General features: G+C 36.9%; 1 protein-coding gene across 1 annotated transcript in view; it reads right to left on the bottom strand.

Annotated features, from left to right (window-relative positions):
• The window catches only part of raver2 (ribonucleoprotein, PTB-binding 2), an 80,486-nt gene that overhangs the window by 44,626 nt on the left and 11,705 nt on the right, over positions 1 to 24,155 (bottom strand). The window contains exon 2 of the mRNA XM_028444547.1: positions 12,521 to 12,587. Within this exon, the coding sequence (XP_028300348.1) occupies positions 12,521 to 12,587 (67 nt within the window). The remainder of the gene's footprint in view (positions 1 to 12,520; positions 12,588 to 24,155) is intronic.

Below are 24,155 nucleotides of genomic sequence, written 5' to 3' on the forward strand. Positions count from 1 at the left end.
CCTAGGGAACATTTGTCAAACCCAATGCCCGCGAGCCAAATTCGGCCCGACAGAGCATTTGGTACGGCCCGCCGGAAGGTTTCGTTCAAAGTGAAAGTTACAGCATAAATATGACTTTTTAAATCGTCATATTAGTTGTAGATATTTCACTCCATCCAAATTCAAAAACTCCACCAAAATATGATGGGGCTTGTAGTGCTAACTACATTTTTTGCAGTAATGTTGAATCAAAGTTTTTCTCGAAAACCCGGACAATTCTCTGAAAATAACTCAAAGAATTCTGGTGAATTACATTACAAATTTCAAGAAATGGTAAGAATTTTGACCAATTGCTTAACATTTAGGATATTGTAAAATACTTTAGGACATTGTAAAAGACAGAAAAACATGGATTCTTCTGGTCCGGCCCACTTGAGATCAAACTGGGTCGTATGTGGTCCTCAAACTAAGATGAGTTTGACACCCCTGCATTTGAGAAACACTGATGTATATGATAAATTATAATTAAAACATTGCAACCATCCCAAGAGAAAAAGGAACTTTCCATAATCATCATCATCATCATTACTCTGAGAGTCAAACAATCAAGCTGAGCACAATTTATTTGATAAAAGTGTGGAGAAAACAAAACGATTGAAAGATGCATTCAAATAAAACAAAAATGAACAGTGTGAGGTGAGGAGAAAAGAGAGAATAGGGAGGGAGGAGCGATGCCAGTGAGGGAGGAAAGAGGCACAGCAGTGACAAGTCGCTGTCCAAGGAAGCAATTAGGTGTCTGCTGTCACTAAAGAGAACAAAAAGAGAAAAACAGAAAAAGATCCACAAAGAATTTGATGGCAGCTCTGTCAGAACACCTCCCAGGCATACACACACACACACACACACACACACACACACAAAAAAACATCCAGGGAAGCCTGCTGTGGGAATAGTTACGGTGCAAACTGCGTAAGTGCAACATTGACTGTGTGATTCCCAGCTGTGTGACCTTCTGTTGCAGCTCTGTCTCCATCTTCTCCCCTCAGTGAGTAGGGAGTAACAACAGTGCACGTCAACAGCTCAATGTTCAACTTCACCTCCAAAGCCATTATTCATATAATTAGCTAAAGTGTGATAAAGTACAAGCAGTCACGGGAGGTGCTCAAAGCTCTTCAAGGGGACCAAAAATTTTCAGCTTTATAATTACTGAGCTAGTACATGATGGATGACACAAACTTAGATAAATGAGTGGGATTATCACACTCGATGTAGGTTTAGTTATGTTTCCAACAACAGTTTCAATAAAAAAATTACCATGCTATGTTTCCATACGACTGTATAAAGTTTTTAATTTATTTTCTGCTCCTCGACGAAGGCGGTCACATTTTTCTCTGCTCCCTCTCCCGCCCTTATCTGCCCTTGCTGCTGCTTGTTTTGTCTTGTCTCCTGAATCTAATAGGAACCTCTCTCTACATCTCTATCCAAAAAAATCAAAATCATGGAATTGATCAGATGGTCTCTCAATCCAATCGACCAAATTTTTCGGACAAAAATTACGGGCAGAGGTGAGCCCGCCTGCCCGGACGGAACTTTTGCGGCTGAATACGCGCTTGACTCCTGGGATAAGTGAAGGGTCATGTGTCTGTCCATTTTTTCCATTGAGGATGTGGAAGACATCTACATGATTAGAATTATGGTCGCAGTCATGCTGCTGATTGGAGCTGGCAGCTTTCTGACCTATCGCAAAGTCCGTACTATGTTGGCAGCTGTTTTTGGGAAGGCTGCCAGTCATTTCTGATAGTTGGGGCAGGGCTTTTAATACTCAGACACATGTGATGAAAGAACTCAAAAATAAGCAGGAGGCAACTTTGGAATGTTTACGCAGAATTGAAACCAACTTGGAGAAATGAAATGCTTGGCTTGCAAGATAAGGCCACCTTATTGGATTACTGACTCAAGGTTACCAAATAAAGATTGATTGATTGATTGATTGATTGATTGATTGATTGATTGATTGATTGATTGATTGATTGGAATGCAATTTAAATGAAAGCTGCTATGTACTTCAAGGTGTATTATCTTCATCTTCCTGTAGAAATAATAATAGGAAAATAAATAGTATTAAAACAATAACTGTAAAAAGTTTTAATAATAAAGGGTTCTCGCCAGCGCTGTAGAGTGTAGGGGCCCTCTACGGTGTGATTTTGATCCCCTACGGTGTGGTTTTGTTTGCTGTGGTTTTTTCCTTTTTTAATTGGTACCGTCATAATAATTGTTGCACATTTGGACACAAAAGGGACTTCCAGGTGTGCATGGGTTGTTTTAACTCTCTTTTTAATCTGCATAACGAAGAAACACATACGTCAATGATACGTCAAATTTCAAAAGGATTGATCAATTAAAAACTGGGATATGAACTTTCAAAATTTTGCCAATGATGAGAGAAAGGGATTTTTTTATTTTTGAAACTGATCCAAAATCAATATGTTGATTTGGATCTCAAAAAGACAGAAATGTAGCTGCATTAGACAAGTCAGCGATTCTATAGTCATTCCTCAGCATGTGTGTAATTACTGTATGTATAATACACACAAACATGCACACAGAGCAATAGACAGAGGCCAATGTGCTGCGCTCATTATTGTACAAAGCAACAACAGTCACAAAGGCCTCATTTCAAAAGCAGGGATTCCCAGGATAACCGCGGCCATTGTCCTCCAGGGTCTCTGGTTCCGCTGAATTAGTGTGTGTGCATACCTTTGGACCGATGCTGTTAAAGCGCACAGCTCAGAGGGGACGGCTGATTGGCTGACTGGATGCTTAGATGGATGAACAGATTTGTTGCTTGCAGGAATGTTTATCTGCCTGTATCTGAGTATGTGTACACCTGTGAACTATCTGCCAATCAAACAAGTCAGAAAAACACCAAAACAGACATGGTTTAAGACCTGAAGCAAGAAAAACTAAATAATAACACACTGGTGCTAACTCATTTAATAGTGAAAACAAAGGTTGCACGAGATAAGAAATGGAGGTTATTTGCATTTGACACTAGTCTGATTATGAATGAGTTGGAGACATCTATAATGTTTGTCTAAGTCAGTGGTTTTCAAACCCCCCATCCCCCCTTTGAAGAATAAAAAACTATCTGGGTAATATAGGTGACCTTTTTTGAAGGAAAAAAAATTTTTTTTAAATTTTGACTGTTCTTCATCAAATCTCATAAAAATAACACATTTTCGAACAGTAATAAAAGCTCTTTATTAATAGAGTGAAAAGAAAAAAAATATTTTCTATTTTTCATGCTCAAGGTTCAGCACGGCCATTCTAGTCTCATCTGCAGGTATCAAGCTTATGCAGAGCAGTTACTGTCTGTAGATGATTGGCTTAGTTTAAATGCTGCATTGTGGTTTGCAGCCAATACGTTCTTTTATGTGTGATCTTTTCATTTTTTATCATCTCTGGCTCAGTGCCCATTAGTGGAATTATTATGGGATTTTGCAGGATTTTAGATTTAATTTGCAAACTCCCCATTATTCATTTCCTTTATTGCTGGTCTCTTAGCTGGTCCGTAACATACGAATGAATCAAATGTGGATCATGTATGAATATCACACTAATCATTGATTACAAAGATTTTGGTAACAGGTGAGTTTGTGAATGATGCACAAATAGAGCTGGAAATTAAAAATGCCAAATCTGCCACCAACACATAATCTGCTGTGATAATGATATTTTACTTTTGTACTGGCAATCCCACCCAATACTAAGGAGCACATGGAGGCCAATAATATTGGAGGCTTATTCTGTGAATGCAAGCCACAGGCCTGCTAACAGGCTGTTGGTAACACGCTTCCAATCTGTGGTGAAAAAACTGAAAGGAAGGAAGAAGCAAAAAATCAACTGAAGAATTTAAACTTTCTTAGTGGTTCACTCATTCTACTCAAAATCCATAATCATGGTGTGTTATTAGAGGTTGACCGATATGTATTTTTTAAATTTATTTAGCACTTTAGAGTAGCCATTAAAGGAAAAAAGAAAGAACATAAAAAACATTCATTTGGATGTATGAATATACAAAAAAAAAGTAATAATGATAATAGAATATGCATGGGAGAGGTGGAAGCAAACAGGCTTCTACAGGCCATACCAGCCTGTCATTGCCCAATCCCGTTAGATCTCAGAAGCTAAGCAGGTCTGGGTTAGTAATTGGATGGGAGACCACTGAGAATTCCAGGTGCCACAGTGGGGGACAGTCACCCCAGTGGTATCTGTCATTGTGTCCTTGGGCAAGGCACTTCAGGGCAGCTGTGGCTACAATAGTAGTTTACCACCACTAAGTATGGAGTGAAAAAATAATCCCTTCATTCTGTAAAGCGACTTTGAGTGTCCAAAAAAAGTGCGATATAAAATTGATGCATTATTATGAAGGATATAATAGGTAAAGGATATTTGTTTGGGCAGCTGCAGCCACCGCTTGACTGACGGAAGGACCCCCTAAGCCAGGCAACAACAGGCCTGGCTTAGGGGGTCTGTTGTTCTATTGGTGTATTTGATTTAATTTCTAACATACACATTTATAGCATATGAGTGTTTCAATTGTCTTTCATAATCATTTTGCTTTAAAAAAAAAAAAAAGTATATCGGCCTCAAATATTGGTTTAAAATATTGGCCATCGGCTGAAATGTTAAAGAATATATTCACCTGGTTTACAGTCCTGTCTGCATGTGCTGAATGTTCTCCTGCTCCAGAATTAGTAAACTTTACTCGTGAAGTAAAAAAAGTGTCGCTGGTAATACTAGTAAGCCATGAGGGAGTGGGTCAGGCTTCTCATTGGCTTTCAGAGATATTACAACCAATCAGGGTGCTGGATTTGGTTATAATGCTACTTTACTTTACTGTGTGCTGCTGGCCTCGAGGAACAAATCTCGTTTTTAATGAAAATGTTGAAAAATGACAAATAAAACCTTTTTTTAACCTTGAATAATCACTCCTACTTTATTTGCATTTGGTCTACTAGCACTACTAGTGGTTCTTTTGGCTTTATCCATACTACTAGTAGACTGCTCCTGGGCCACGTCATTTATTACAAAATGAATCACAACATTCCTCCTCCACAATGTGCCAGATTTTGTCAGCCAGGTCTAGTACCATGTTGTTTTCTTTCCATAAAATCCACTATGTCCCTTTACCTTGTTTGCTTCTAGTCTTTGCATTTTAGTCCCCAGTTCAGTAATCCTCTGGAGGAGGTTGAAACATTCCATCTCGTTCTCAAAAGAGATTTTCAGTGTACAAGTAGTGTGGTACACAAAAATAATTGTTTTACTAGTAAAGCTTTATGCTAGCCATTGTGTCAAAAACTAGGCCCATGTACAGTTTTATGTGCGGATAGGGGACCATTGTCATATTCAAAGGATTAAATGAATTCAGTTCAGGAGCCAAATATGGAGTAGTTTGATCTCAAGAGGGTCACAAATTTTATACGGAAAAAACAAGAAATTTCAACATTATTGTGCCATAGTTTGCACTATATGTAAGAAACCAACAATATCAAAGCAATAAGTGACAAATAATAGTCCAAACAAGGGTCATCACTTTAAATTTTCTAGATTTGTGACCAATTTCTATTTAATTAAGGAAAATGTTTAAAAGATTTTGTAAGAATTTTGAATTTTTTTCAACACAATGATTCATTTTTTCTTCTGCGGGCCGCATTGGATGCTCCAAAGGGCCGGATTTGGCCCCCGGGCCTTGAAGTTTGACACGTGAAATATATGAATAAAATATCAGAATAACAGTATTTGAATGTATGAAATTCCTTTTCATATTAATTACAAAAAAAAAACAGCTTTGGTTTGTGTGTGCATGTGTCTAGGAGCCAGAACTAAGCTGCAGATGACGCAGAGGACACACACACACACACACACACACACACACACACACACACACACACACACACACACACACACACACACACACACACACACACACACACACACACACACACACACACACACACACACACACACACACACACACACACACACACACACACACACACACAAACAATGATCCGTGCACTCCAGGACAAACTGACATAAACACTCCCATCAGCATGTCCTAATAAGTCCATTTGTGGCGGCGACCGGCTGAGTGCACTGATATGGTCATAAGGTGCAGATGCATGCAGAAGCTGTTCTGAGCACTATTTCAATTAGGTGCATAGGAGGGGGGAGGAGTCAGCAAGGGTTAGCGAATAAATGTCAGGACACAGTGGGAGGACAACTGAAGATGGGTTATGATGAAGTTATGTAAAAGCTGCGCACTAACGGGGAGAAATTCAATTAGTGCAACAGAGAGCAGAATCTGTGTACGACTGTGAGCAAATGATCATAAGGTCATTAAGTGCTGCATTCAGAGAGGATTATCATTGGTGTGATGAACACATACTGTATAGCCCACACTTTAGGGCATTTAAACTAAGCTAAAGCTGAAGAGGTGAAAGATGTTCAATTGACTGCTAATTAGTTGCATTTCTCAGTTCCTTAGGCAACAAACACAAGCCTTAGCTTTTCCTCTTGCAATAGTTTATTAGAAATGTATTCATATTAGAAGCAATATTTCTGAGTTTTGAAAGAGAAAACGGTTTTGTGTAAAACTCCTAAGCTGAGCTCTTTAAGTGTTTTCATAGCAAAGAGGCTCCTAGAAATGTCTTTTGTTTTGAAAGAACAGATGGATTGTATTAACCAAAACGTTATAGAGATGATCATTTAAAGTCACTGATTATTCCATTTTGTATTTTTCAATTTTATTAATAACTAAGGGTGCAAACACAAAATAAAACCCTATCTAAGTGTCAACAGAAAGATGATTCAATTCAATAAATATCAGTAAAATTCATAGAACTTAAGTCAAATGTGTGATTTAAGATTAATATCTTTACAAGGTGATGATCACGTTCACATGGCAGCACAGGAACAAAACAGCAAATCATTCTGTGTCAATTCAACACATTTTCATGACATCGCCTGCACTTTGGTCTCAAAAAATTCTCAAAATTGTTCTGTGATTATTCAATAGTCACACTGTAATTTTTTAGTTTGATTGGATTAATACTTTTTGAGACATGACCAATTTAGTGAGGGGGGGTATGTCATGATTTTTGCATCATTTCAGCTTCCAATATTCCAGGAACTACAGTACATCACACGGGAAACTGAAATTTGGTATAGTAATACAGCTCCACATACTCTCTCAGAATATATAAAATATCTGCTGTACATCCTATCTGGTGGACATGCTAGCCACTCAAATGTGGAAAAAGTTTGTCATTGTTTGGGGCTGGAACATGTTTAGGCCTTCAGAAAAACAACTACATGTGACTCAGCTCCCTGTAATTTAATTAGCTTTGAACTATTGTATGAACATAGACTGTTCAATCACTAAGGATTAGTCACATATGCATTGGTTCTTGGGTGACAGTCTCTTTTTCATTGGCCCATAACTGCATGTGGGAATGTCAGAAACCAAATCTGATGTCTGTTTTAATTTATAGTATTAGGATGACTCTATCTTGGGATATGAAACAATTTTTCTTCATTCGACTTCATTTTTATATTGGACCCCAGCTTTGGGGCTTTTTCTTTACTCACAAACATTGAAAAAGGCTCTGCAATGTAAAAGTAACTGGAGAAAGTGTGACCCCAAACAGCCTTCAGGCCACTAAATACTCTAAAACACGTCAAAGTTCTCACTCCTTTTCTATGACACAATAATGTACCTAAAAGTGAAAACACTGCTTTTAGAACGTTCTTAGCTTAACATGTTCTGCAAAATTACACAACTCACTTTTGACATCCTGAGCTCAAATTTTAGGGATTGACTGAATGATTTCTTGTGGGGTTTTTTTGTTGCTGCACCCACAGAATAAAACAAGCATAGACGATGAATAAACTAACATGAGTCATAGCAACAGAGGGAGGGACAATACACTGACGTAACGATACGATAGATGATAATGGGCTCATGATTACGATACGATACAATATTTTTTAAATGAAAAATAATTGCAGTTGAAAAAATGACCTTTTCAACTCAAAAGGAATACATACACACATATATATATATATATATATATATATATATATATACACATAAAAATAAAAAGATGATTAAATACGCTTTTACCTTCGACTAATTAAAAAGCTGAGATCAGCTGCTACCCCTCGGGGGAAAAGGGTCTAAATGCAGATAATTTCACTATGGTGATTCATAAAGTATACATTACATTAATAAAGTATATATTACATTATGGAATGCACAAAACCACAAACAAATTTGCAAAAATGTTGATTTCAGGCTTGTTCCAAGCTCAAGTGTTGTTTGGATTTCAGTAAAATTGTATTTTGAGAAAAGAAATGAACTTTGTTCAAACGGTTAACACATCGTATGGTTGTAAAATGTAAGCAGCTCAATATTTTTCATTCAACAGACATTTCACAGTTGTACCATGGTCACGATACACAATTGTTAATGGTTAAAAAAAAATGAAAATGAACCGTAACATCTGTGTGTAGTAAATCGTGTAGATTTTTTTTTTTTTTTTTTTTTTTTTTTTTAATATGGCAATATTTTATACGATATATCACAACTGACTTTTAAAGGTTGTTCACGTTCTTATATGTCCACATTTTTGATGACATGAATTGTATTTCAATCTTTTGCTCCAGTATTTTTTTGCAAAAACATGCAGAAGTCACAACATCATTTAAATACACTTTGCAAACAAAGTAAATGTATTATCTTTGCATGCATTAGATAAAACAATGCAAAACAACAACAACAACAACAACAACAGTATTAAAGTATTATAAGGGGATTGAGATGAGAACAAAACTAAGCTGCCAAAATTAAACTTTAATTAAACATTAATACTGTTTAGTAAAACTTTAATAAAGTTTACATAGAGGCCGTGCATCTCTCATTGTGAATAACACTAGTTTGTTTTTATTACAATGCCCAAGGGGGGCTGATAACAACAATAGGAAGATAAATTAAACTCATATAAAACACATGAATTACTTGGATGCATTGGACTAACAGCAGTGTTTAATGCTGACGTGACAACATAATACTGTGAAATGTACAGCTTGGCTCATTATATTCTCTAATTTAGCTCATTCCGATGGTTTTGAGTTTATGTAGGCGTGGTTTGAACCTAATCAAAGCTCATTACCCAAGTAGTAAGACTTAGTCATATCATTGCACATTGAACTGAAACAAATGAACAAATTACAGTAAGAACAAATACTTTGACTGCATCCAATACATGTATTTGCAAAGTTTAAGCCATAAAAGTTAGAAAATGTGTTCAACTTTTATATGGACATTCAATCAATATTTACATTGGCGTATTAGGGCCACATTAAAATAAAAGGAAATCTGATTAAAGTCGTAATATTTCGAGAATAAATTTGTAATCTTATCACATTAAAGTCAGTATTTGGAGAATAAACTTGGAGTATTTTGAGAATAGTCATAATTTTATGAGACCAAAGCCTAATCATATTTCAAGATTGAGTTTAATCTTAATATAATATTACTACTATTTATTAAGACACAACTTCATTCTCATAAAACTACAAGTTTATTCTCGAAATATTACGACTTTAATTCCGTCGTGCCCAGATTTTTTGATTTTTTATTTAATGTGGCCCGAATACGGCGCCCTAAACATTTACTTTTTTGTTGTTTTTTGAATGTGATTATTACAAAAAGTAGTTTTGTTGAAAGGAAGGAAGATGAAGGTGAGGGAGGAAGAGGCAGAGAGGTGATGAAGTTGGTGAGTCAGACCGTAAACACCGATAGGGTGACGTTAACCAGATGCCTTCAAAACCTCTCCGACTTAAAACAGAGAAGGAAAGACCTATTCTCAGCACACGGACGCACACACCCATGATGCACACAACAGCGTTAAGTTAGACTCTTCTTTTTATTCAATGTCGTTTAAGGCCCACACAGTAAACTCATATAGTTTGTGTTTCAATGAGCCCTTTTGCATTCAATGTTTTTACGAGAAACCTACTAATTGTCTCATTTTGTGCAGTTACAAAAGTATTCTTACTTTTGTTCAACACTTTAATGTGCAAACAAATTAACAGAAGCCTAAAATCAATTCCAAACAAGCGAAAAAAAGAACCAAACTCAGTATAAATATCCTTATAGGGCATATTAACATTGAACGGATCCATGTTTTTCTCTTTGTGATTATTGTGATCAACACATTCTACATTAAAACAATGAATAGTACAACCTTTAATCAATGAATACACCTTAAGTTTCACATAATGGTATGATCCGTCTTAACCAGGGACATTTAGAAAAATAATGTAAATGCCCGAGTTTTCCGGGGACTTTAAACGCATCTCCATCAGTTTCTGAATGCTAAGGACTTACTCTTTACCGCCAGTATCATGTCATTATGGTATTTTTACTCACACGTGACAGAATCATGAAAGATGCCGCTTTGTTTTGATGAAATTGTCCCACACGAGGAAAAGAGAAAGAGGACTAATGTCCAAGAGAGAGAGAGAGAGATATTAAAAGAGACCAAATATAGATGGATTTAATTGAATAGGAAGACCCTCCTGGATGATAAAACCTTTGTGGATGGGGGTTCAGAGAGGGATTAAGAATGCCAAGGTTGGTCCAAGTGTCCTTTTTCTTGGAAATCAAAATATGGTCACCCTAGTCTATCTATCACGTACACACACAAAGCCACAATCAACTACATAAGCTGTCTGACGGATGAACGAGAGTACCATAATGTAACTTTGTGGCCTTGATGAAGAGAATTCCCATTGATTTGATGAATGCTTCATTCAGTTCCAACATAATTCTGCAGTAATGTTCAAAGCAAAGTCCATAAAGACGTGAGTTTGTAGTCTGAGGTTGCTTTAACTTCACGGATAAATTCAAACTGTGTCTGTGAACAAGTCCTTCTGGTTGTGACTTCCTCACACTTGTTCAGTGCTAGAGCTGCTAGTGTTAAAAGAGCCCTCCTAGGGTTTCACCGCGCTCTCGTTTGCCCTGAAATATTATTAACCTTTTGGACATGTTGGAGCTTTGATATTTCAGTTGTTTACAGTAACAGCTCACCACAAGTTTTTAAAGTGTAACGTTTCAGGTGCTCGGTTGAGTGCACATTCTAAATATAGACACTCCATAAGATTTCCCTGAAAGGAAACCACTCTCTTGGGGAAAGGGTGTTCCTCTGGTCTTGTCTTACTCCTTTGTAAGGGCTGGAAACTCTCAAAGGTATGACATGGGCTGATGGACAAAATTTACCAGCTTTACGGGTAAATATATGGTTTTAGGAATAAATGTGCAATTATGAAAACTTCTAAACTAGGAATATTTTTGTAAAGTTGTTGAGTGATCAGTTGGCAAGACAAGGCACTTAAAATGTATGTAAAAATGATATTTAAATGAAGCTCCAATCTGATTTATAAATGCAATCAACTTTAAAACTCCTGCAATGCTTTATTTACTCTATTTAAACTTCATTTTCAATCCTAAAAAACATCTCATTCAACAGGAATGATATTATGGAAAAGTGTTTCCATTATACCCTACACCACATGTGTCAAACTCAAGGCCCGCGGGCCAAGTTTGGCCCATCAGATCATCTAGTCCGGCCCGCAGGACGATTTTTGATAAAATATGATGGGGGTGGCAGTACTACATTATTTACAATAATATTAAATCACAATTATTTTTAAAAAGCTAGAAAATTCTCGCAAATTTTCCCACTGAATTCTGGCAAATTACATTGCAAATTTCAATAAAATTTGTTGCAAAGTCAAGGAATTTCCATCAATTGCTTAACATTCTGCATTTTGTTTGAATTTGTGATTCTTTCCGTCACAAAAACATGGGTTTTTCTGGTTCGGCGCACTTGAGGTCAAACTGGGTCCTATGTGGCCCTTGAACTAAAATGAGTTCGACACCCCTGCCTGACTCACACCTGTGTGCGTGCGAGTCACTCGGCAATGTGAGAAGTGTTGTATCGGTCAGGGGGGCATTTTGTTCACTCATCACATCATTAAAAGGCAGATTAAAGGTCAAGACTGGGGTTAGATGGTTGTGGGGATGGTTGAGATTCAAAACAAGGAACACATCATGTCCTATAAAAGTACCAGTATGTGATTCTGTGCAGCTACATATGTGGAAAGTACAGAGTCCCAGACATGACATGGTCAAACAATAAATAAACTGTTGCCACGTATTAGCTATAACATGCACACGAAGCACTAATTCGTGGCCACAAAATAAATATAATGCGCAGACAAAATAGTAATTGATAATAGTAATATCATTCCTGGACAGTAGAGGGAGAAGCATGTAAACAGAACACGTTATGCTTATTTTGTGTACAGTTCAAAGCTAATTTCTAAGCATGATTATTTTTTTTTAACCATGTCACGTCTGGGGATCCGTAGAAAAAGGTAAAGTTGAGTGATTCGTTGTTTTTTTTTTTACCTGTGCCTTTGTTGCGATCCACGAAGCAGTACTTCAGTTCATATTCTTTCAGGATTTCATGAACTTCCTAAGAGGAAAAAAAGAAAAAAAAACAACAGACACTTCAGTGGAATCATATCCAGATGGGTCATGTTTGAATAGCTGTGATATCCGTGACGAATATCAAATAAGATGTCTTACATGGATTAAGAAATTAAGAAATTGTGGTCCGAGGACCCCTGAGGGTCAGTGCGCAACATCGGGTCTGGTAATTTATTTACTTTTATTTAAATTTTTTTTAGGATTTAATGGTTGAAGTATTACCATTTATTTATATATATATATATATATATATGTAGGCACTGCCTACCCAAGGGTGAATTGATAATTTGATTTTTTTTTAATTATAATTTTTTTTTAATTATTATTATTATATAATTATAAATTATTTATTTTTCCATTTCCAATAGCCTACAGTACCTATAAGTTTGAAAGTGTCTGCATTTTGTGCGTTTCATAGCCCAAATGACTAAAGAGCGCTATTTCCTGGAACAGCTGCACAGTCTTTTTTTCACTCCGCTGTAAGGCATTGCGTGTGTTTGTGCATGCGCAGTCAGGTCCCCAAGATGACAACCATTCACGTGCAAAGGCAGCGTAGAGAGCTGTCTTTGCACGTAACTGCGCTATGCTAAATGCTATACGTAAGTTCACAGTGCATTAGTGAATAGATAACACGTGACTGCTGCTGCTACTTCTAGCAAGTGGGCGGGATAACGCTACAGTCAGGATGACAGCGCTAGAGACGATAGAGAAAAATTGTTTAGGGGAAAAATGACAGCTTTTAAAAGATGGAGACCAACACCTGAGTTACCAGAGCTTCAGCAAAGGTAAGGTCAGAACATGTTTCATACTTTTCACAGTGAATGGAACAAAAGGAAGGATTGACTTTGTGGATGCTCCTCACTGAGGCTGTTCTGAGTTATTGTTGTTGACATTTTCTCTGTGTTTCCAACACAAACAACGGATGTGCTGATGTGTCATGAGATATATCTTGTTGGGAGAGTATGGAGGCTATATTAAATAATAGTTTATGTTTCTTTAATGGTGTTTATGATGTTGATTTTGTTAGATGGCTAAATGCTTGTTCATGTGGATCTTATTGGGTTTTTTCTTTCTTATTATGAATTATATATTTTGATAAGCGCATTGAGATGACTTTGTTGAAAATTGCTTTATACAAATAAAATTGATTTGAATTGAATTAACACTTGACAGCTGAAACATATGAAATTATCATTGGTGGTCTCGATTTGCGACGTGCCTACCCAACCCTAGTGGTCATGGCACGTCACTGATATATATATGTGTGTGTGTGTGTGTGTGTGTGTGTATACAGTATATATAATTGCTTTACTATATCAAAGCCTCCACCTGATATTAAATAAATATCCTTAGCATTAGTCTTAAATCCCTCATAAATCACTCGCTTGCATTACATAGGGATGGATGCTCTTGCTGCATAGCTAATGCTAATCATCCAATAAACCCAGTCTACTCATTTTAGAATAGTGATACAAGCATTAGGATGGAGAAATCATAAAAAAAAATAGTTATGAAAGCTTTGAACCTAGTGAAATATTGTCTTGAATTAAATAAATAAATTTTGTATGTATTTTAATTTCCTATGCTCATTACTTTTCCCTCCTTTGGTCCTTGGCCCAGAAGAAGCCCTTATTTATCTCCTAAATCAAAGTATTTTAACAGCTTTTATTCAGGGGAATTTTTTGCAAAACTCCCAAATTCTTAAGGGTTCTCAAAAATGAATGAATTAATCAATTATATTGTAGACCAGGTTCTACAATATATGAACTGGCAGCCAATCCTGGGAAGCATCATCAAAGCTGTACCATTTGGGGTGACATCTCACTCTGTCACAGAAATACACCCCAGGCAGCAACAAACAACAAGAACACAAACTAAACACTAAATAATAGGGCGAGGGCTGTAACACAACACACAACCTTAAACAATTGTATTTCTATACCTTCACTTTGTGAAATGTAATAATCTAGTTCAACAAAAATGCAGTGAAAAATAAATAAATATATATATATATATATATATTTCACAGAGAGAACTAAATGCATCTAAAACCATGTTCCTCACAAACTAATGAGCATTGTAGATGATGACTAACGACACACACGCTGGTCGTTTTGCGTTTTCTTTTTCAAGGACAGCAACAAAAAAAAGGGAACATTTCTATGACCACTCATGAATCCCAACATTTCCCAACATATTTATGTGACACTAAAGTGTGCACGAAACAAAGAGAGAGCACCGACAGGAAACAGGAACCAGTTTTTCAATGTAAAATGTCCTTTGTTCAGCCCACTCATGTATGTTACGCAGGCGTGTTCCATATTGGGGCTGCCGAGCCTTCACACTGGGTCAATCTGCTTTCCATTAAAACCAGCACAGAGTGGGTGAGAATTACGGAAGCAAACAAATGGGACATAGTTTATATGTTTGGATTGAGTTATTTATTTATGTTCACATGAGCTCGGTACAGAAACGGCCGGTCGATTACTTTACTTGGCAGGGCAGATGGCAGTAGGATGAATAGTGGCCCCATGAAGGCAGCAGCTATGCGACACCGTAAACATACACTCACACCACAACTTTGTACCAGAAACAACAATTAGACTGTGAGAGACAAATAATAATAATAATATACTGTACAGTTGAACGATATAGCGTGTAAGTATGAGTGGTATGGCGAGAGGGGGAATGTACAACACAGCAGATTGTTCTGGTTTAGTAAGTATGCAAGTATATAACAAATTAAAGCATCATTATCGTGAGCCCATTATCGTCTATCGCAGTGGTTCTCAACCTTGGGGTAGGGACCTCCTTTGGTGTCGTAAGGCACTGGGAGGGGGTCGCCAGATGCTTTCATGAAACTAAGAACATTTTTTGAACAATTTCAGCCCATTTTTGCTTATTTTAACCCTTTTTCTGCAACGACACCAAACTGGCCATATTTTAACCTATTTTCATCACTTTTTCTTGCCATATTTTTGCTCCTTTTTGAATCATTTTTGCTCCATTACTCCAATTTCTCCATCAAATTTCAATGCCTTTTCTGCACATTTTTTCCACTTTGAAGAGATTTTTGGCACTTACAAACCCTTTCTACCACTTTTCCCGCCTAATGTCACACGTTGACCCTTTAAACCTCTTTTCACCACATTCCATTTTTATTTTTGACAATTTAACCACGATCATGATTTGTCATGCCTATTATTTGCCAGTTTAAACTAATTGTTCCTACTTTTTTCTGCCACTTTTGAGCCAATATTGACACTTTGAACCCTTTTTCCCACTTCTGTCAGTTTTTGGTCACTTTTAACCCATTTTATTTCCGATTAAAACAATGATTTACATCTTTAAGATGACTATATACTATGGCGCAAATAATAATAATTTAATTATTTATTCAGATAAATAAATAAATGTGGTTATCACAGATTCATAGAACAATGGATCATTTTGCTGACTTTATGGATGGACCCTAAAAAGCTCTCCCGTTTATTCCCCCTTATAGATGGCCCTGTCTCCACATGACTGTTCCTCAATGTTCATGTCTGTGTTTTACTTTACTTAGTAAGAGAGCAGTCGTTTTAATAGTAGTTCTAACCTCTATTCATTGTTAAACCTCTCTTTGTTGCCAATGTACTGGGAAATTCCTTCTCCAAAAAGAGGTTGAAATTGGATTTTTCTACATGATTAAAGGAAGCATATATATATATATACACACACACACACACACACACACACACACACACACACACACACACACACACACACACACACACACACACACACACACACACACACACACACACACACACACACACACACACACACACACACACACACACACACACACACACACACACACACACACATATATGTGGTCTGGAGATCTGGATCTTCATAGAAACACTACTAAAGTGATATTTGAAATGCATGTTGTTCCCTCTGCTGACATTTGCAGATGGTCCAGCACTTGCTTTAGGCACGTGGCAGATGTAAGTGGCTGGATGCTTGGGTGGAGGCTTTGATGGAGCAGAAGAAAAAAAAAAGCCCCAAGAGAAAGGTTAAGATAAGGATTGCGACAGCAGTTCCATCTGAGACTACATGCAACAACAGCACTGCTGCTCAAGGCTGTTAGTCTGCAAGATGAAACCAACAACCCGGGAGATTGGTTTCATCATCTTTAAAAGGCTTTAACCTTTTACTGTGGCTTGCACACACAAAAAAAATTATAACAGTATTAAAATGTAAATAGATTGATTGTTATTTCTTTAATTGTTGAAGCTTCTATTATTATTAATTTTCAGAACACTTTTTATTACACATTTTTGGCACTCAATTAACAAAGATGTGCGCATGTGGTACAGTAATAACGTGCATTAAAAACAATAGACCAAAACAAAACAAAAACAACAGGATCAAGGATAAACCAAAACAAAAGCAAACTGACAATAGTAGCAATGAAAGCAATAGTAGAAATAATAGCAACAATAGTGTTAAACAAATAGTCAAGCACATCAATAAGCTATATGCACAGTAAGACGTGTATTTCCGGTTGAAAATAAGACCACTGACGTCTTTCCTGTTACCGCTACAGTCAAAACAGTGAAGAAGTGAGCCGTCACACTTTTGAAATGTGTTTTTCACAGTTTTGTTTTATTGTGCCTCTTTGTGTGGTTATGTGTCTACACAATGACATCCAAAAGAAGGAAGTTTTTAGTTTGGGGGCAAAGAGAGCGACTAGACTTTCCCTCTGAGGACCCCAAGGAGGGATGTTCCATGTCCTGACCACGACAACTGCTCGTCTGCTGCGCCGGGTGCATTGGACTTAGCCGTCAGTGTTATAGAGAAGGTCCGGGCGGAGAACGCTGCGCTCCGGGGACAGATGGATGAGATGACCATCAGCAACAGCTTTGGCTTGGAACGTTTTGCTGCTTCAGATGAAGACTTCAGGTTTTATACAAGGTAAGAAATGCTATCAAAACATAGCTGTAGCTATTAAATAGGGATGTAACGATTAATCGTAAGGCAGGTAAAAATAATTCATAGGTATCACGGTTCACATCAATGCTCTGAAAATTGAATCGCAGTACTTAAACAGCAGAGGGCGCTATACATCCTTTTTGTCTAAAAGTGTAGGCAGCGGGCAGAATCGGCTACTACTTTCTTTCTGGCCGCCATCTACTCTTAAACATGTTCATAAATGATTCCTTACCCCTTTAGCACCGATATCTGTAATATTACGTGAATATCTGGCAAAGTCACATTTTTCTATTAGCTCTGTCTGCTAGCATAGCTTCTCTTCATCACTGCAAGGATATCTGCATGCCAACCGACCACTGGGTTACCAGAGCCCTCTGCTGGTCCAAACAAATATCTGACGTAAATACAGTGCAGGCTGTTATTTTTTTTTTTTTATTAAGTGCAATTGTGAAGGCACAAAATACATTTTCAGTTGCACTTTTAAAAAGAAAAATAACTATTATGCAGTGTTGCATTGTTTACTATAGAACCAGAATTTAAATCAATAGGCTTCTTCATTTGTATTATTCCTTTATTTATTTAATTCAAGATTTATTTTTAGTTGAATTCCATTGTTTTGAATAGTTTATCAAGGGATTCTTTTGACAATTAAATATAAAAGGAAAATATTACAGTGTTTTCTAGTTTTTTTTTTCCCCAAAGAAATAAAGGAATATTTGTCTACATTCCCATTTTGTAAAATAAATCGTAAGAGAATTGTATCGTGAACCCAGTATCGTGAATCGAATCGTATCTGGAGTTGAGTGAATCGTTACATCCCTACTATTAAAGTAGCATTAGCGGCTAGCTAAATATAAAACAAGAGGAGCAACTCTGAATAAACAGGAAAAACATTTGTCAGTGAAAGGCCAGTAGCTTATGCAAATGTATCAGATGTCCGCTGTTATTTACTGCTGTTGTTGAGTTTGCGTGAGATTAATATGAAAACGATAGTAATTTGTCATAATACAGTAGGGTTGTCAGGAACCGGAAGTTTTTACTCAAACACAGAAGTGAAGCGTGCATATAGCCCATAGATATCGGATAGCCATAAAATTAAAAAGAAAAAAAAGAGGTCACACAAATTAGAATGTACGTAAATATATACAGTATATAAACACACACATTCCCATAGATATATGCACATATAAATTAAAGTTTACAACAAAAATTGAAAGTAAATGAATAAAATATGCAGAATAAAAATCAAACACACAGCATACCGATATTTAAAAAAAATAAGTTAACAAAATTATATACTGTATATATATATATATTATACAACTAAAAATAAAATAAAATAATGATCAACAGCCATATTGCTGCAGCATTTAAGCAAATAATATAACTTGTTCTAATAATGTAAAGAGGAGAACTGTTTTTGTTCAACTGCAACATAACCATTATTTTACTTTCGATTCATGTTTTGCTGTTCAACGTATTCATTTGTGCTGTAAATCCTTGCACTTTTCTCGTACATTTTTACATTTAATTAACAGGGGAAGAATTACATATATTCCACAAAATGTAATAAGGAATGGGCCCCAAACAATAACTTGTGTTTTTCTAAAGAAAAAAAAAAAGATGAAAAAAATGGACACTGTCTGGCCTAGAGTGGGAAAATATGTCTGAGTTTTTTATGAACTGACTGATACTGGATGAAATATATTCTACCCTGAGAGAACTGGAGCTGCTTTTTTTTAATCAAGACTGAAAATAAAATCTTTGTGTCCACAGATGGGACTGGCTTTGTGGCGAACCAATATAAGACTCACAATTTTGTTTAACAATGCAATGAAATTATTACTTATTATTATTATTACTATTATTATCTTATAGACTAAGACTGAGATGACATCAGCTACTCCTACTCATAAACATAGAAGTGATTCATCCTGCCCAGTATCTACCATGACGTTAGCTTAAGTGTGAAATATGTGTTTGCTATTGGCTTTGATAATAAAAGTGTTGTGTATCAAGCACACGTGGAGCAAAAGGCAAAGTACACAGTAAAAGGACCAAGGTCTCCTGGATAGAAAGAGGTAAATGCAAAGCTTTACAGTCGACTCCTACACACATGCACACCTGTGGCTAATCGAATTAACCCATGAATGAAATAGGAAGGAAACAAGTATACGGAAGTAAAAAACGTACTTATCTACAATAGACCCTTACGACTCACGTCACGGCACATTGACCCAGCGCCATCTTGGAAGATGACGGCCCTATACGGATGCACCTGCGTGGGTGTGTTTACAATAGTCTCTCATTTATCACGGGGGTTATGTTCTAAAAATAACCAGCAGTAGGCAAAATCCGTAAAGTAGTCAGCTTTATTTTTTACATTTATTATACATGTTTTAAGGCTGTAAAACCCCTCACCACACACTTTATACACTTTTCTCAGACAGGCATTAACATTTCTCTTTTGTTTTAACACTCTCAAAGTTCAAACCTTCGTAGATTTTAAAACATAAGCCTGTTTTCAAACATACAGCACTTCAGAGTCAAACTGCTAGCTATCAGACATTGATGCCGAACACATTCAGAGTCTTCGTTGACGATGACGTTACGTCAACACTGACACCACGTGTCATGTTGCATGCAAAATTGCACCGTAAAAAAATCTGCGAAGCACCAAGGCCACGAAAGGTGAACCGCGTTATAGCGAGGGACAACTGTACTTGAATAATAGTATTATATTTTGTGTGAAAAATAGATCTGCACACTTGAATCAATGCAAATAAAACAATTTAGTTAAGTTAGTTTGGTTTAATTTAATTTCTTGAAGAAAGACATGTGTAGTCCAGTCCCAGCCATGTTAGAACACCCAAACAATAGTTTACCATCACTGTGGGCTCTCTGCTCTCTACATCATGTGACCTGTGAGGTCATGTAGCATGGGTCTATTGGTTGGGATCAGTCATGACTGGAGCTCACACAGAAAACAAAGGAGAATATTTTTTCAACAGATAAAGACTTAGTGCATGTCTCATATAGGCTTGGGCAATATATCGAGATTCAAGATATATCGAGATTTCTATTTTGGCAATATAGAAAATTACAATATCACCTGTATTAATATATTTTTATTCTATAGCTTATTTTGTATCGGAAAAGGCAAAAGTAGCACATATTGTGCAGCTGTTTGTTCATAAATGTGTCTGTGTGGCATTTTGAATCAGTAAATTTAACCCACAATTGTCTTTCTGGTAAGACTTTAATGAGATTTATAGTGAATATCGCTATTTAGAGAAAAAAATGTAGATATTAATTTTGTTCTATATCGCCCAGCCCAAGTTTCATATCAATAAATTGAAGATTTGCTCACAAAAGTATATATATTATATAAAACATAAATGAGATATTATGAAAGGCGTAAGATTTTTAATTTTGTTACATCTGGACGTTAAAATTGAGACGCTTTTTCACCATTTTCGATGTTTACATAATTTTTTTTAATGTTTATTTTCAGCTTTTGACAAAATTTGCTTTAGGTGGAACTAAGCGCGGAAAAGGTCCAGAACAACAAGTGTTATATTAATGTGACGTCAATGACAAATTCCACTCCGTTTGTTTGTCAGTTGATGTCCTTTTTTACCCACCGCTTCAGCTTTCTGTGAAATAAAGAGCAGCCACACTGAAAACTGCCTGAGCAGGTACGCGTCTTATTTGAAAGGTTTTTTGCTGTTGACTGTTGAGCACTTCCCAGTCCCCCCTCGCTCTCCGAGAGCCACTCTAGAGAAAATCACAAGGTGTACAAGAAACATGGAAAAGGTGTTACAAAAAAATAAGTCAAGGGAACAAAAAAAAAAAAAACTGGTGTGCTTTTTTGAACATTTTGAACAATGAATTAAAGTATTAGAAATAACAAATTTTCCCCCTAAGCACGTACACATCCAGCTCCTTCCAACCTGAGTGAAGTGTCACTCAAACTAATTATGTGTGGGAGGACAGATGTGGGATGAGGGGAGTTGGACAGATGTGGGATGAGATGGAAAAAATTAAACCCACACTACATGGTGTCAGTATTGGCAGAAACTGCGTCCTTGACCCGCGGCTAAAGTCAAAGATGCAACAGAGAGAGCAGACCATGTGACCCTGACACTGCCTGGAGGCACACGATCCATTCTGGAAGGTTTTCCCTCTCTACTCTCTTCCCAGATCTTTAATTGAACAGCTCCAAGGAAAGATGACAAGAGTAATACTATTTTAGTGAAGTTTATTTTAAGTTAGCCACAAGTGAAATTTAGCAGCAGAAAAGCATGCTAGAACCTGCACTACCAACTCAACTCAACTGCCAGTACAAATCTCATCTTGGCTTGATGAGCCCCTGACCACAGAATCAAGCAGGTGATTGGCTGGCTCACATTATAATGTGGTAACACTTTACTTGAAGTTTTATACATAAGGCTGGCATTATGCTGTCATTATCTATCATTAGCATGAATAAACTGTCATGAAGGCCGTCATTAAGTGTCATTTGCTAAATTATGACACATTTGGAGCTATGTTGGAATTTTTTGGGTTAGGTAGGGGGATCTAGTGGGGTTACCGGTAGATTAACCTTGCCTACAAGATGGATTCTGGTGTTCACAAACAGGTGACTGGGCTGGTGAAAGAGTCAAATTAAATATGTTCTCTCCTTTAAACACAAAGTGTATTTAAATCGTCTTGGAGACGCACACGTTCTGTGCGCTTTGATTGCTGCGTGCATCAACTTTTGTGCAACACGAGAAAGAACTCAGAAGGACACATCATAGCATTCAGCAGACGCCTCTGAGGAAGACTGACAGTTGGCAGTCGAAACAGGTCAGGAGATCAAAGTCAATTTCCTGAAAAAAGTTGTCTGAATAAATGAAACCATAACATATTATTTCAAAAAAGAAGACAAAATGAACTTGCTGGAATTACACATCCAAATATTCCTTAGAAAAGCAGAAATTGTATCATTTCTATAGTTGTCAAACATGAAAACATAATAACATGTATGACATACCTCAATGAGAGACATTTACTGTGACACATTTAACGTTTTCAAGAAAATGACAACATGAATTCCTGACAGATCTGAAAAACAGCATTTCCCAGATTTGCTTTGAGCTGAGCTCCATGTCGGCGTGACAGGTTGTGGTAACTGTGCACAGCACGGATCACTGGCCTATCAAATGGCTGCCAGAAGATGCTCTCAGACAGACGTGCACTCTCACATTATTGCAAGCAGATGGACATAAATCTCCCGATGCTCACATCTCCAAAATCTGCTGAAGTCATTTCTTGATAAGGGCTTGTTTCAGACTGGTTGCAACAAAAATAACAATACAAAGTGACTTAAGGTAGTGAAGTTATTGTCATTTTTGCACAAACTCTATATTTATTTCATCTCTCTGCATTCATGTGTTGATGAATTTACATTTTAATGGCTGAACTGTTTAAATGACGTTAAAGAACAAAAGAAACAGTGTTGGTAAACGTAATAAAAACAGGCAGTCATTGCCATTTAAAAAGATTGAACCGGGACAAACAAAACATTTCCTAAGTAGCTTTTCTTTACACTTTGATAACCCTCAGCGGGACAGTATTAGAAGACGGCTCCACCAAGGCGTCCATTAGAGGCACAGAAAGCACCTATTAGCTTTTAATAGGACTTTGTTTTTTAAGTAAGTTTGGAGTTTTTGTTGTTGCTTCTGCAGAACAAGTGAGACACTGCATATACGGCATTTTCCACTGCAAGACTTTGCTAAATCCTGTTTCTATTTGTCCTTCGACTGGGGCCAAAACGAACGCTTTAGATTTCATTCATTCACACTGGCTCAAATGAGAATGACTTTACAGGCAAACAAATCCTGGAGCGGTGAAATTTGGTACTTTTATTTATTTAATATTTTTTTTACCTGAACGTCAATTTCTCAATCATAATTCAAAAATATTCCTAAAATAATTCAGTGCATATAAGAGTTGTACAATCAAGGTACTTTTGGTTATATCATTTTATTTTTTATTTTTTTAAGGCAGTGGCTATCCGTACGGTTGCCGTATCAATATACCAACATTTTATCCATACGCAGCGCCCTTATTTGGCCAGTTTAGGTCACGTGATAGGTCAGTCATTGGTCAGTTTAGGTCGCGTTGTTGCGATATTGGGTTAAAACCTAAACTTAACCCTAAAACGCTACATACCTGTACGTCGGTAACCGTACCAACAGCACAGGCAGTCGTCCGTACGGCAACCGTACAAATAGACACTTGTTTTTTTTAACATCAAGGCAAAAACGACATTCTAGTCTGTAATTTTCTGTCATGAAATAAGGACACGTGCCTTATTACCTGTGCTGTGAAATACTACCTCCCAAAGTGATTTAGGAAAACAAACAGAAGGATCGATGGGTTCTCGCTGTTAAATCTTCTGCTGCCATAAGCAGCGAGCAGAGGAAAATGAAAATCCATCAGGTTGAGTGCTGTGTGCTTTTCACTCTTGCTGCCACTTACTGTACTGTTATCGAGGTTAGGGGAGCACAAGCTTGCTTTGTACTCA

Source organism: Gouania willdenowi, chromosome 4, assembly GCF_900634775.1.
Source record: "Gouania willdenowi chromosome 4, fGouWil2.1, whole genome shotgun sequence".
Lineage (NCBI taxonomy): Eukaryota > Metazoa > Chordata > Actinopteri > Blenniiformes > Gobiesocidae > Gouania > Gouania willdenowi.